The sequence below is a fragment of the Ictalurus punctatus genome, chromosome 24 (assembly GCF_001660625.3).
Source record: "Ictalurus punctatus breed USDA103 chromosome 24, Coco_2.0, whole genome shotgun sequence".
In the NCBI taxonomy this organism is placed as follows: Eukaryota; Metazoa; Chordata; class Actinopteri; order Siluriformes; family Ictaluridae; genus Ictalurus; species Ictalurus punctatus.
In genome coordinates this window covers 14,314,504-14,327,789 of record NC_030439.2, presented here as the reverse complement: position 1 = coordinate 14,327,789, position 13,286 = coordinate 14,314,504, and the positions used below count along the sequence as shown (strand labels likewise).

General features: G+C 39.8%; 1 protein-coding gene across 1 annotated transcript; it reads right to left on the bottom strand.

Moving 5' to 3' along the window:
- Positions 1-2,104: 2,104 nt before the first annotated feature.
- On the bottom strand, positions 2,105-9,666 carry fam8a1a (family with sequence similarity 8 member A1a). Its single transcript, XM_017455192.3, has 5 exons — positions 8,962-9,666; positions 5,522-5,642; positions 5,279-5,402; positions 4,166-4,305; positions 2,105-4,076 (listed from the first exon to the last, which is right to left on the bottom strand). The coding sequence occupies exons 1-5, from the start codon at positions 9,344-9,346 to the stop codon at positions 3,932-3,934; spliced, it is 915 nt and encodes a 304-aa protein (XP_017310681.1). The 5' UTR covers positions 9,347-9,666; the 3' UTR covers positions 2,105-3,931.
- Between the last annotated feature and the right edge of the window lie 3,620 nt (positions 9,667-13,286).

Sequence of the window (13,286 nt, the reverse complement as noted above, 5' to 3'; positions counted from 1 at the left end):
GACGTCAAACTAAATCCATTCAGCATTTATAATCAACACCTGGTTTGCAGGACAGTAAATTGATGAAACGTGTCAAAATGTTTTACCGACTATATGCTGAGAGGAAAAAGCTCTTATTCTTTAATAAAATCAGAAACTTTTAAAACTGACCTTTCTCAACGATTCATTACCTTCAATACTAAAATGCTACCGTATCCTAAAATTATCCAACCGGGACAAGATATCGTCTTTACTCACCTGTCAGTTCAGAAAGCTCTGCCTCTTGGACTAGCATCCAGGTGTTCTAGCCTACTGTTAGAAAGAGTTCCTCAAGGGTTTGGTGGAAGGTTAAGGGTTCTAGCTTCATAAAGATGTGCTTCCAGGAAGCTTTTCTGAAAAGTAAACCAAATCATATTAGAGTTCTACATAGAATCTTTAAGGGCTCCTCCAGAGGGAACAACCAAAGAATCCTAGTGTCAAACATGTGGCCTGATAAAGGTTATAATCTAATCCAGCAAATGAATCCAATCCAGCAAATGAAGAGTCTGTGTACTAAATTTCATCTAAATCAATTAGTTATACCACTAGGAAGCAAAATAGCAATAAACTCATCTCCTGACAAAATGTGCTAATGATATAATTCTTGATTAGCAAGCTAAAAAGCTGATGCTTTAAGCATGTTTCTTTCCAAAATAACTAAAGTATGGGTTTCACAGCAACAAGGGCGAATACTTATGCAATCACAAAATGTACATTTTGTAATATTTGTAAATAATTTTGTTGATGATTAAAAAAAAAAAATCCATTTGTGCATTCAGAATGTAACATTAAGATAAGAGTTGATCAAATCAACACATTTAAGAGGACTTGCTGATTGTGTTATTTGTCACTCAATTGATTTTTCCCCCGTCTAAGTGTGGCCTGATGCATAAAGAGTTTGACACCCCTGTCCTGCTAAAAAGAATTATAATATGGACACTGATATATAAAATGTATATAATAAATAAAAATATATTATTAAACAATTCAATTAAATGTCCTTAAAATTAAACCAATCTTTAAAAAAAACAAGAAGAAAAAAAAACAACTAAACACACTGCAACAACAAATAAAAACAGGACACCAGCATTTTATCGTCATTATACTCTCAGAATATTGCTTGTAATGCCAGGCTGTATATTCAAGCTTGAAATAAACACAGGAGTTTATATTCACACAAATAAATCTTTTAAAAATCACAACTATACATGGGTTTTTACATAAAATTTTAAATTCTCTCATTCAGTCATCATAAAACACAAAGTAAACAAAAACAACAGTATTATGGGCAATAGAGCATTGTGACAAGTTTAATCAGCAGCCACCAGTGAGCATTATTTTTAATTCCTTATATACATGTAGTATCACAGTAATGCCTTCCAGACACTGATGATTTTAACAGAGTGGAACATTCCAGAGAAAAATGCTATACACAGGATAAACACAGGGCAGACATTTTTTTTAGCCTCCAAACTCCCTGACTGCAGTGCAACTCATAACAGCTGTAGTCTGTAAAGTCCGGCTCTGGATATCACTAATGAAAACCTCGCGGCGAGAATGGAATTCTAATAGACATCTCAGATGGACAATTTGTTAATGTGAAACCTACAATATTAAAATGTAAAATTTTCCTATCACACTACAATTGGTGTGTGCGTGCGTGTGTGTGTGTGTGTGTGGGGGGGGGGGGGGTGTTTCTCTTTTAAAAAGAGTATTCTAGTATAACTCTACCATTTAATGTTGTTTTGGCAGATTACACCATTTTAGATTGTCATGTTTGCACCAGTCAATATTTAGGCACTACAATTACTCAATAAGCATTACACTGATGCGCTGCGATAATGGGAGTAGCAGTGAGTAAACAATTATTAGTTGTATAGCACTCGAGTGACATCTTCTAGCTTGTCATAGTGCAGAGGTAGGATTCAGCAAAACAGGAAAAATGATGAGGGGGAAAAATAATGTATCCCAGAATAAGATATCTTTCCATCTGAAGAACAGCAGCAGACTACAGTATACATTTTTTGGATGAATCAGTAGCCTGGGTGCCCATGACAAACAGATTCATGTCCAGGCCTTTGCTTTGTTGAATTTGGAAAATTAGGTTCAGCAACCAAAGAAAGAGAATAAACCTTACTTCCCATTGACTTTACGAATCATAATATACTTAAACTTAAATGTGCCTCACAATGTGATATAATACCTTACTGCACACAGTCGCCTTGAGGTTAATTAAACATGAACACGAGAGGAACTATCCAGACGCTATCTAGATGCTATCCAGACTCGAATACTATCTTGCCAATCCCTCCGAAATTTTGCGGCTTTGCGGTCACAGAAATTAATGCAAAATAAAGCAAACTCTGCAATATTCAGAGCAGTTTGCAATTTTTCAAAATTACAGCAGATTTTCCACACATTTGGACCAAGATGCGTCACCTGACATCATCACAACACGCATTCAGTCAAAGCCCTCTTCGATTCACGTGCGTCGAACATGATTACAGCTAAAAGGTCTCAATTACCAACAAACATCACTACGAAAGGCTGTGTGAAACAAAATTCCTTGTAATTGCAGTTTCACCAATTCAAGTAGTTTTCCGCAAAAACACTGCAAATTATCACAAATTTTTGTAAAAAATAAAATATAAAAACAGCTAAATCCAGAAAAATGGACTGTCTTGCAATGCAATGAGAGATCCCTACAGCTCCAACTTTCACCAGTGACCTTCTGTCAGGGTTGCAGATACAATGTGGAAAGCTAATACAGTTGTGCATGCCCCAGGAATTCATACAGTCTGTATTAATGTACATAGCTGGGCGTACATTATTACATGACATTAGCTACTAACCAAAATATGGGCTGGGCAGCATGCCAGAGCTTTTACTTGCCTGGTGGGCTCATTAATAAACAGATCATTTGTCCACCCGTGATTTTAGATCTTCTCATATAATACACAAGGTAAAAGCTGAAGGTGGTGTTATTCGCATTTTCCTAAGAAAATCTTGGGGGGGGGGGGGGGGGGGGTATGGGTCACTACAACAAACAAAAGCACCAAATGAAATGAAATTGGTTTAGTCACAATAACACAAGTGGTTACTCGAGGCACATCTGCAACACATGAAAACAGCAGGTTAATACAGCTGTTTAGTGCAGATACCATCAGAAGTACCCTGAGAAATCAACACAAAAGATTCTAAAGAGACCTGTCCTGTCATTCAAAGCTAACATTAGCCAACATGTAATATTATATCCTACTACACATGAGGTGTGTACTTTGTTACCCGTCTAAGTTTGTTTAGAGAATATGTGCAGATTATTAAAAAGCTTCCTGCTCATTTTTAAGTCCTGCCTCATGCCGTACCTCTTCATCATGTGTACACGCTCAGAAATGTAAGACTGGGTATCGCAGTGCCTCTCGCCGGAGTAATTCATGCTCTTCGCTGTAATGCTGATTTGTAAAACGTTCATAGAATTACACATTATCTAATCAGTTGATTTGAGGGCCACGGGTCTCCGACTTAAATGTACATAATCGAGTAAGGCAGCTTGTAAATCTACAAGTCCAGAAAATCTACAAACCCCAAACTAGAAGCAGCTGTAATCTCAAGTATTATTAGAGGCCAGTACATAAGGACATGTAAAATGAGTCAAATGAGATGAGTAGGCATTTTTTCAATTGATGTATCAGTGGTTACATTTCAGATTTTTGGTTGGAGTGTATTAACAAACAACGCGTTGTTTACCAACTAAAATGCGTCTAACAAACCTGTACTCTAATAAATTAAGCATATTTATTACAATTAAACAAACAAACAAACAAAAAAAAAAACAGGTCTGAACTTCTATGGCTATAACCTTTAGGCTTCAGTAATACTATTTTACAGTACATTGAATCACTCTTTGAACTGGTCATCTCGCCCCCCTACGCCGGACCACGATGGTTCCTGCCACAATGTCATACACAGTCCTGTTGTGCTGGAAGAAGAGCAGAGTGATGAAGACCGGAAAGAGGAACGCAATGGAAAGGTTCTTATTCAAGGCCCGTACGGTGGATCTGCAGGAGAAAACAAGCGAAGAACAAATTACATATTGGTATTAGCATGTTTTCGAAAAATCAGCAGGAATTCTGAGGATGTTACTCACGCTGATAGGGTGACATTAGATGCTGGTACCACGAGGACACGGTTGGGTCGTACCAAAACTGTAGAGTCGCAGGTGACGACACGCAGTCCAAGTAGGAATTTCCCAGGTGTGGCACCGCCTGCTCCCCAAATACAGATAATCTGCAGAAAAAAGAAAAAAACAACAAGTGCAAAGAAGGAATATTGGTCTAAAGAGCTGTATATTAGACAGACGCAGCATTAGACAGTGTAAACACAAACGTTCTTTAGCAAATATGATTATAAAAAGTGTATAAAGTGTCATACAGAAATATTTCTTTCTTGGTGCGTCTCAATCAGCTGCAGAGGTCGTGAATCAGTATATCGTGTACACGGGGTCGGGCACTGGTATAAGGACCATGGCTTTAATACATATTAGCGCTTTCTCATTACGTGTTTTTATGCAATCTTGGGTCATTATGAACTTTTTCTATGTAATCATCCGCCGGCAAAGTTCAATTCCAGTACTGAAGAAAACGTTGCCTAGTTACGCACAGTTACCATAAACAAACTCCTCATTGCATTTCAGCTTTTCTTTATTCATTATTCATTATATAATTTATACTTTAGAATTCAACTTATCCTTACTCTCACCTCTTTTGCAAAGCAAACTGTCACAAAACTCCTCCTACCTCACACAAAAAGTTGTGGGCAATATTACCTTAAAAAGTGTCCATGGATCCACACTTTTAAAATCTACACAGGAAATAGTAGACCATCCCGGTACCTCTGGGATACTCATCTCAACATACTACGATTTGGGATACACTAATCCAAATCATGGATACTATTTAGGACAGATAGTAGGCAACTTGAGACGCGGAAAAAAATAATCATGTCAACAACAATGGCAGACCACTTCCACAATGCCAAAAAGAAGGCGTGGCATCATTTCACAGGCCCTATCTCTGATTGGTGGCAGTGAAATGTTAGTTTTTGAAAATTGCTGAAATACTGATTTACAGCTTCCGTCAGATTAAAAATGTTTTTGTAGACTTAAAATTCTCGATAGCGGAAATGAACTGCATTTTTTTTACTTCTGAAACCTCGTTCTCAAGCTCTGTTCACAACACCAGGGCAGAAAACATTCACTGACCTCATAGAAACAAACTAAAACCCTGTACACCAGAGCCACCACCATCATCTTCTGCAGGTCCTCCAGAGACGTGTTCTCATCGATCTCCTCCACTACAAACTGCATGATGACTTTAGAAATGTCCCTGTGGTGGGCGGAGAGCAAAACAACTCAAACTCACACAAATGGACAGACTTTCACATGATTAGGACAAAATGAAGATCGTTTGTGCATCAGTGTCACCGGTCTTGTTTTGAGACTTACTTCATCCCACTTAGGTGCATTATCCACAAAACTATTGTCGCTTTAACACAGAAAAGGATGAAGAAATCCACCATTTCAGCTAGAAATCTGTGTAAAGGTGAGGGAATAGTGTACTCTCTACCTACAACAGATTAAAACAAAATAAAGAAAAAACACGATTGAATGAACCTTGATTTGGACAGCGCTCATACACTTCAAAATCCACCCTAAACAACCTGCATATTTATCTCTAAAACTGCCATTTGATATAAAATGTAGCCAAATATTTATTTTGCAATGAAATTCTGAGTTGACAGTCCTGGTCGTTCTAGCTGTAGTTCTATTTTCACTTTAGCTAATGGTGCCCTATATTACCCACAGTGCCATTCACTTACCCGCTGACAGTGGTGCCAGTGGGACTTAGCACTTGTTTCATCTCTACCTAAAGAGAGTGATGCAGCAGAGCTTTAGTCCTTTATTCTGCCCAGCTCTCTCACCTCTAACCAGCTTTGTTGTTAATAATCAAGCTGATCATCTCGGATCAGATTGTTAACCAGCCCATCTCTGTTGTAATCCAGAGCTGCACTGCATTGTGGAACTTTAAGTCCAACGTTTTGTTTGTTGTTTTTTTGTTTTGATTGTTATTCCTTATGTTTGCTATTGTTCTCTTTAATTAAAAAAAAAAATTACTCCTAATAAACTGCATCAGCAATGTCCCTCTGTAACTTCTAATTTCTCAGGAGTTAACGCAAATAACGGCAGAATCACTAAGCACATCAAAGATATTGCAGTATAAACATATTTAATGTGTTTCAGGGTGGAGATTTCACTACAAGGACAATCTTATGATGTCATAAAATATAAGAGCCAATCGCCAAGGAGAAGTGATGGGTACAAGGGATGGGCATTTTGGTCGTTTTGTCTACTCGAACTACATTGTTGTCTGTGTTCATATACTGTATGTAACACGGACATCTTTTGCTCCTGCAATGCATCTCATTATTTCAGTTTCCCGCTTGTTCAATATTACAGGCTGTTTAATGTTGTTTGTTACGAAAAAAAAAGTACACAAAAAGCCCAGCATAATAAAAATACAAGCATCATATCCACATTTTTCCTGAACGCAGTCTCGCCTGGCTCACACCGGAAGCCTGTTTTACATTTACGGTCTATGGTGTTTACAGTCAAATTAGCGTATGTTCCTTCTTTTTAAAACTTGAAAAAATCAAGTATAACATCAGAGGCAGGGGTGAATCATTTTTGGGAAAATGGCAACAATTTATTACCTACTTCAATGATGTATGTACCCTGGAGGTGGATTGAGGGAAGATAGACAGTAAATACTAATCATCATACATTTTATCTTTTTTTTTTATTGTTTGTTTGTTTTTGTTTCCCCCCTTTCTTTTGGTTTTGGCTGTGATTATTTTGTGGGGCCGGGTATGGTGGGTTTGTTGTATGGGGTGTTATAGTATGTAAAATGCGGGTTTCCAATAAAAATTCTATGATTAAAAAAAGATATGATAACATGTGAAGAAAAAAATATTGCGTATGTTCCTATCTGATAACGTGATGTTAAACATCTGAAAATGGCTAAAAACGCATATGGCTCCATAGTGCCGAGACTTTACAGTGTTGCGATGACCATCTTTTGACAGTGCCTCACCCGTCAAAGATTAATGACTGGGTACATGACATGAAGCTATGGCCCGAGGTCAGCTACATTGATATAATTAACTTCGGTAGGAGTAGGGCACGTGTAGGTTTAAGGGTGTAAGGCACGTATAGGTGTAAGGGTGTAGGGCACGTGTAGGGTTAAGGGTGTGGGTGTAGGGTACATGTGGGTTTAGGGGTGTACGTGTAGGTTTAGGGGTGTACCTGTAGGGCACGTGTAGGTTTAAGGGTGTACCTGTAGGGCACGTGTAGGTTTAAGGGTATACGTGTAGGGCACGTGTAGGTTTAAGGGTATACGTGTAGGGCACGTGTAGGTTTAGGAGTGTACCTGTAGGGTACGTGTAGGTTTAAGGGTATACGTGTAGGGTACGTGTAGGTTTAAGGGTATACGTGTAGGGTACGTGTAGGTTTAAGGGTATACGTGTAGGGTACGTGTAGGTTTAAGGGTATACATGTAGGGTACGTGTAGGTTTAAGGGTATACGTGTAGGTTTAGGAGTGTACCTGTAGGGTACGTGTAGGTTTAAGGGTATACGTGTAGGGCACGTGTAGGTTTAAGGGTATACGTGTAGGTTTAAGGGTATACGTGTAGGGCACGTGTAGGTTTAAGAGTATACGTGTAGGGCACGTGTAGGTTTAAGGGTATACGTGTAGGGCACGTGTAGGTTTAAGGGTATACGTGTAGGGCACGTGTAGATTTAAGGGTATACGTGTAGGGCACGTGTAGATTTAAGGGTATACGTGTAGGGCACGTGTAGATTTAAGGGTATACGTGTAGGGCACGTGTAGATTTAAGGGTATACGTGTAGGGCACGTGTAGATTTAAGGGTATACGTGTAGGGCACGTGTAGATTTAAGGGTATACGTGTAGGGCACGTGTAGATTTAAGGGTATACGTGTAGGGCACGTGTAGATTTAAGGGTATACGTGTAGGGCACGTGTAGATTTAAGGGTATACGTGTAGGGCACGTGTAGGTTTAAGGGTATACGTGTAGGGCACGTGTAGATTTAAGGGTATACGTGTAGGGGACGTGTAGATTTAAGGGTATACGTGTAGGGCACGTGTAGGTTTAAGGGTATACGTGTAGGGCACGTGTAGGTTTAAGGGTATACGTGTAGGGCACGTGTAGGTTTAAGGGTATACGTGTAGGGCACGTGTAGGTTTAAGGGTATACGTGTAGGGCACGTGTAGGTTTAAGGGTATACGTGTAGGGCACGTGTAGGTTTAAGGGTATACGTGTAGGGCACGTGTAGATTTAAGGGTATACGTGTAGGGCACGTGTAGATTTAAGGGTATACGTGTAGGGCACGTGTAGGTTTAGGAGTGTACCTGTAGGGTACGTGTAGGTTTAAGGGTGTACCTGTAGTGCATGTGTAGGTTTAAGGATATACGTATAGGTTTAGGGGTGTACCTGTAGGGCACGTGTAGGTTTAGGAGTGTACCTGTAGGGTACGTGTAGGTTTAAGGGTGTACCTGTAGTGCATGTGTAGGTTTAAGGATATACGTATAGGTTTAGGGGTGTACCTGTAGGGTACGTGTAGGTTTAGGGGTGTACCTGTAGGGTACGTGTAGGTTTTCGTGGAATTACTTACTTAATTTAAAGTGTATTCAGGAACATACTCTCTTTATTTTACGTCTTATGCTGAATTAATGCCAATGTAAACGTTTTTAAAGGTTATGTCATGTAAAATTGCTATGATTCAGTGAAGTATCTGACCACCAGTTTTCCGCTTTAGCTGCTACATAGTTAGCTAACTAGCATGAAGCGAACACGCTAACTAACGTACCTGCTTGCTGAACCGGGTTTCCATTCGCCTGTGCCGGTGGTGTTGATGTTGATGAATTCCCGGCCTGAGGAGCCGCTGAGGCATTCGTCTGAGGCGGACTGGTGAGCTGGATGTACCAGTTGGAGATGTCCGCAGATGTCGGGGCGGGTAGATAAGGAGGGATGTTAGCCGCTTGGCTGCCAGGCTGCAGCGGAAACCACGGAGGAGATAACGGTAGCGCCGACATGCACATCCAGCTCTGCCAGCTCGCGTAGCCGCAGTAGTAGTGCCACATCCACTCCCGCAGCTTATTACAGTACTCCGTCCGTGACACGTCCACATGCCCGTTCAGTCCCTTAACATCCGTTTTCCTTCTTCGCTCTACCTCGTTTTTCACTGTAGCCATTTTTATTCGGGTAATAATTGTATTTAATCGTCACTGTTACCTTAGCCTGCAGAACCTAATCTGTCCAAACGCATCGGCCATTACTATGTCTTGCTAAGCCTTGTCTCAAAAACGAGTCCAATGTTCGATTCTGAGCAAACGAGTATTGAGAATCGACTCCAAAGTTTTCACACAAAAGTGTGAAGCGACAGAATTTGAGCTCAGTTGACCCAATCTTCCACATGCCTCCCCATAAAACAAAAAATACACTCTTAGAATATTTTATCGATTTTTAAAAAAATAATTATTGGGCTGAATCGACCAACATATGACTCTGAGTCGACTCCACAATTTCTGGAATCGAACAGCTCTGCTTGTTGCTACAGTCCGGACTGTACCACTGTGCGCTGTTTTTTGTCTTATGGATGGATGGAATGCTGAGTGGTCTTCAAGAGAGACTATGGTCCCATTAAAATATTGGATGTGAACTGAAATTAAAATTACTTATGTGAAAACGCGTTTAAAATAACTAACAATATTTTTGCAAACAGACATGCTAATGGTGCGCTCCTATGGCCTCAGTCAGCAATGGTACAGACCATCCGAGCAACAGTGCACTTTACAGAAAGTTGAGTAAAATTAGAAGGTTAATGTTTTTGTTTTGTTTTGTTTTGTTTGTTTGTTTGTTTTTCGTAAAGTAATCTGATAAAGTCTAAACCAGTGGTTCTCAAACTGTTTCAACGTGAGGCCCCCCTTGTGTACGGTGCATCTCTTTGTGGCCCCCTGGAGTTGTCAAATTTTCCCAATTTGTTTTTTTTCACTCTACACAAGTACCATGGAGATGCAAACAAGCTGTCGTCACACGCCGTGGTATGTAGTAGCTGCCAAAAAAGTATATTTCTTACTGAAATACTTCATATTTGTTTGAATGCAAACAAATATATTTTCTTCATAATGCTACAGTTACTTTTTGTAGCAGAAAACAATACTCAGTGTGTCATTTGTTATTTATCTTTATATTCTCATTGAAACAATAAACATCTGTAATAAATATAACGGGATAGTAAGAACTGAACTGTCACTTCATTTATTAAACTTCTTCCACCACGAAAAAAGAAAAGTGGGCTGGTGTTGGGCATTAGACTCGGGTTTTGTCCCACTGCTGTGTCGTTACATTATATTTCACATTATTTCATTCACACTAAAACAGCTGGACGGTGCTGTTCAGAAAACACAAACATCTCTCTTCTAAACAGTTTGTGTTGTGGTGCTTTAAGTGATTCTCCTACTCTGTGATCAAAGACGACAAGCCGATCAGCTGAATAGTGGGTTGCGCCATCTAGCGTTCAGGTGTAAAATGCTGTCTCAGTCAGCGCCCCCTATCGTGCAGGAGTGAATTAGCTGAAGGCGATGAACCGATCCGCGTTCAGTGTGCGATTCGCTTTGTTCGGACCCCAGATCTTTCCTCGTTGGCTCAGTCTGGTTGGTTTGTGAGGAGTACTGTACTTTGAAAGTTGGATAATCAATGTCACATTTAAATAATTACTGATTATTTGTTGTTTTTGTTTTTTTTGTTGGTGAATTTTTGCACTTTTGGTTTTGTTTTGGTTATTTGGTGTTCGGATTTGAGATAGGGTGAGGTTTAGGGTTTGGTGAAGGGGTGACTGTTTATTTATTCACTATTTACTTACAGTATTTAACCATGGCACCAGGCAAAAGAAGAAAGACTTCCCCTGTTTGGGAACATTTTCAGCTTACAACTTCCAATTGTTGGTATGGTGTGTTATTTTCAAAGAAAAAAATGTACATATCACAATTTTTGCCATGTCTTTGCTTTCATTAATTGATTTTATTATTATATTTAATGTCTTAATTTCATATAACTTTATTCAGAAGGTGAGATGCTTGGTGTGTGACAAGGAGCTTGTGTATGGAAACAAAACTTCATCCATGCTAAGGCATCACAGAACTTTTCATGAGAACGCACAGCCTGAGAAAAATCCTACATGCACGCAAGGTAGCAGGATTGTTTCTTCCCTAGCAAATTTATTCAGGATTTTGCATTATTCACATTTTAGTCTCACACTTCATATGAATGAATGGTTTTGTCCATGTCATTATGAATGATTTTCATTTAAAATTATTCAGTTACATTTAAAAATATCCAGTCATACAAGTAATATGAAGAATACAAATAATTTCAGGCAAAATACTTGCCATATGCGGCTCTTTTAGTCATATATGTATACATTATTCTTCTATTACATCATATTGAATTATATTAGTTCACACTGGCATTTATTGTCACTCTTTAATTTGTAAATTAATTCATCAGAGGGAGAAATTCAACACACACACACACACACACACACACACACACACACGGCTTTTATTTGTGCACATAACATTGAAACTATCTGTGGAGTGTGTGGTGGCTGCTTCAATCGACGGAGCTTCTTCCACAGGCTTTTGACTGCTTTATTTTATTTTATTTTTATTAACCACCAGATGGCGGTTTCGACACTCTCGAAGCTTTGAATGATTACCATGGGAAATCCTCAGTGCTTTATGAGGTTTCATTTCCCCATCCCTAGAATATGCACATCCGCATTTAGGGGATTGTCACAAGATGGCAGCAGCGTCATTTCTATAACAGATTACGCATGGACAAGTCAAGACACACAGTTCAGGGCTGTTCTGAAATGGCGTCAAAGTCCACATTTCCTAGAAATGCAAGTGCGTTATGGGTGTTCAGCATCCCCTAGCTAACACTGAGAAAAAGTAGTAGAAAAAAGTATGTTTTTTTTCAGGAGTTTCCCCGGGGTTGGGGGTTTGAATCTGGGTACTCCAGTTTCTTTCCCTAGTCCAAAGACGTGTTGCAGGCTGATTGGCATTTCCAAATTGTCAGTAGTGAATGTCAGGGTGTGTGAATGTGTGTGAGATTGTGCTTGGCGATGGGTTGGAACCCCATCCAGGGTGTCCCGATGGTGTCAGTGTCTGTTCACTGAAATAGGCTCTAGGCTCCTCCAGACCCTGTGTAGGATAAGCAGTATGGAAAATGGATGGATGGATGGATGGATGGATGGAAATCTCTCTAACTAGTAAACTGTATAGTGAATATGGTGTGGTTTGGCATTCAACTGACTTGAACACACACCACTGAAAGTGGGAGGGATGTGAGGCAGAGGTTAATCACAACAACTTCTAATTAGATGTTAGGAACTAATTTTTGTTCTATGCACCACTCCTAAACACACCTGAGCCAGGTACCTGAGCCAGCCATTCATGTCCAGGAGCACCGTTCATTCATTCTTTAAAGTCCTTCATCTTTTCCTGGTAGGGCCATGGTGGCAACAGGCCATGGTGGCAATCATAGGGATCTTTTAATGAAAAGATTCATAGATAGCTCAGGAATACTATTAGTTGGAATAGAGTTACCCCATAGGATCTTTTTTTGGCTGTAAATTCACATTTATTTATGGCATATAAATTTACATATAAGACACCCTTATCCAGAGAGACTTACATTTACACAGTTGAAGGTTAAGGGCCTTACTCAAGGTTGGTGGTGCTAGGATTTGAACTTATAACTTTCCAATCAGAAGTCCAGTGTCTAAGCACTGAGCAGCTTGGGGGTGCTGGGGTGCTTGAACCCCTGACCTTCACAGCAGTAACCCAGAGCATTAACCACTGAGCCACCACAGTCAGAGCATTGCAACAAAAAAACTCTTTAGCTAACTGGTTTTGCCACCAGATGCTTGTTGGCATAGACAGCTGACAAAAAGTTGTGATATGTAGACAACACTGTGTCACTCTCTCTCGCTGTCAGGGGCGTATTTGCTGACTGGCCTGCACTAGGTCCATGAGTAAGGTCTGGCTTGTCCAGTGACTGTGCTGAACTCTGAATGGAGGCTTCCAGGTGGAAAGAATGGACCAGAGTGAGTCTGATCACCTCTGACAA

What these genes read in the sequence shown, in the direction of transcription:
- fam8a1a (XM_017455192.3), bottom strand. Translation starts at nt 9,346, where the DNA reads ATGGCTACAGTGAAAAACGAGGTAGAGCGAAGAAGGAAAACGGATGTT. An exon ending in AAACCCGGTTCAGCAAGCAG is followed by an intron (nt 5,643 to 8,961) that starts GTACGTTAGTTA and finishes AATCTGTTGTAG; the next exon opens with GTAGAGAGTACACTATTCCC. An exon ending in TTTTAGTTTGTTTCTATGAG is followed by an intron (nt 4,306 to 5,278) that starts GTCAGTGAATGT and finishes TTTTTTCTGCAG; the next exon opens with ATTATCTGTATTTGGGGAGC.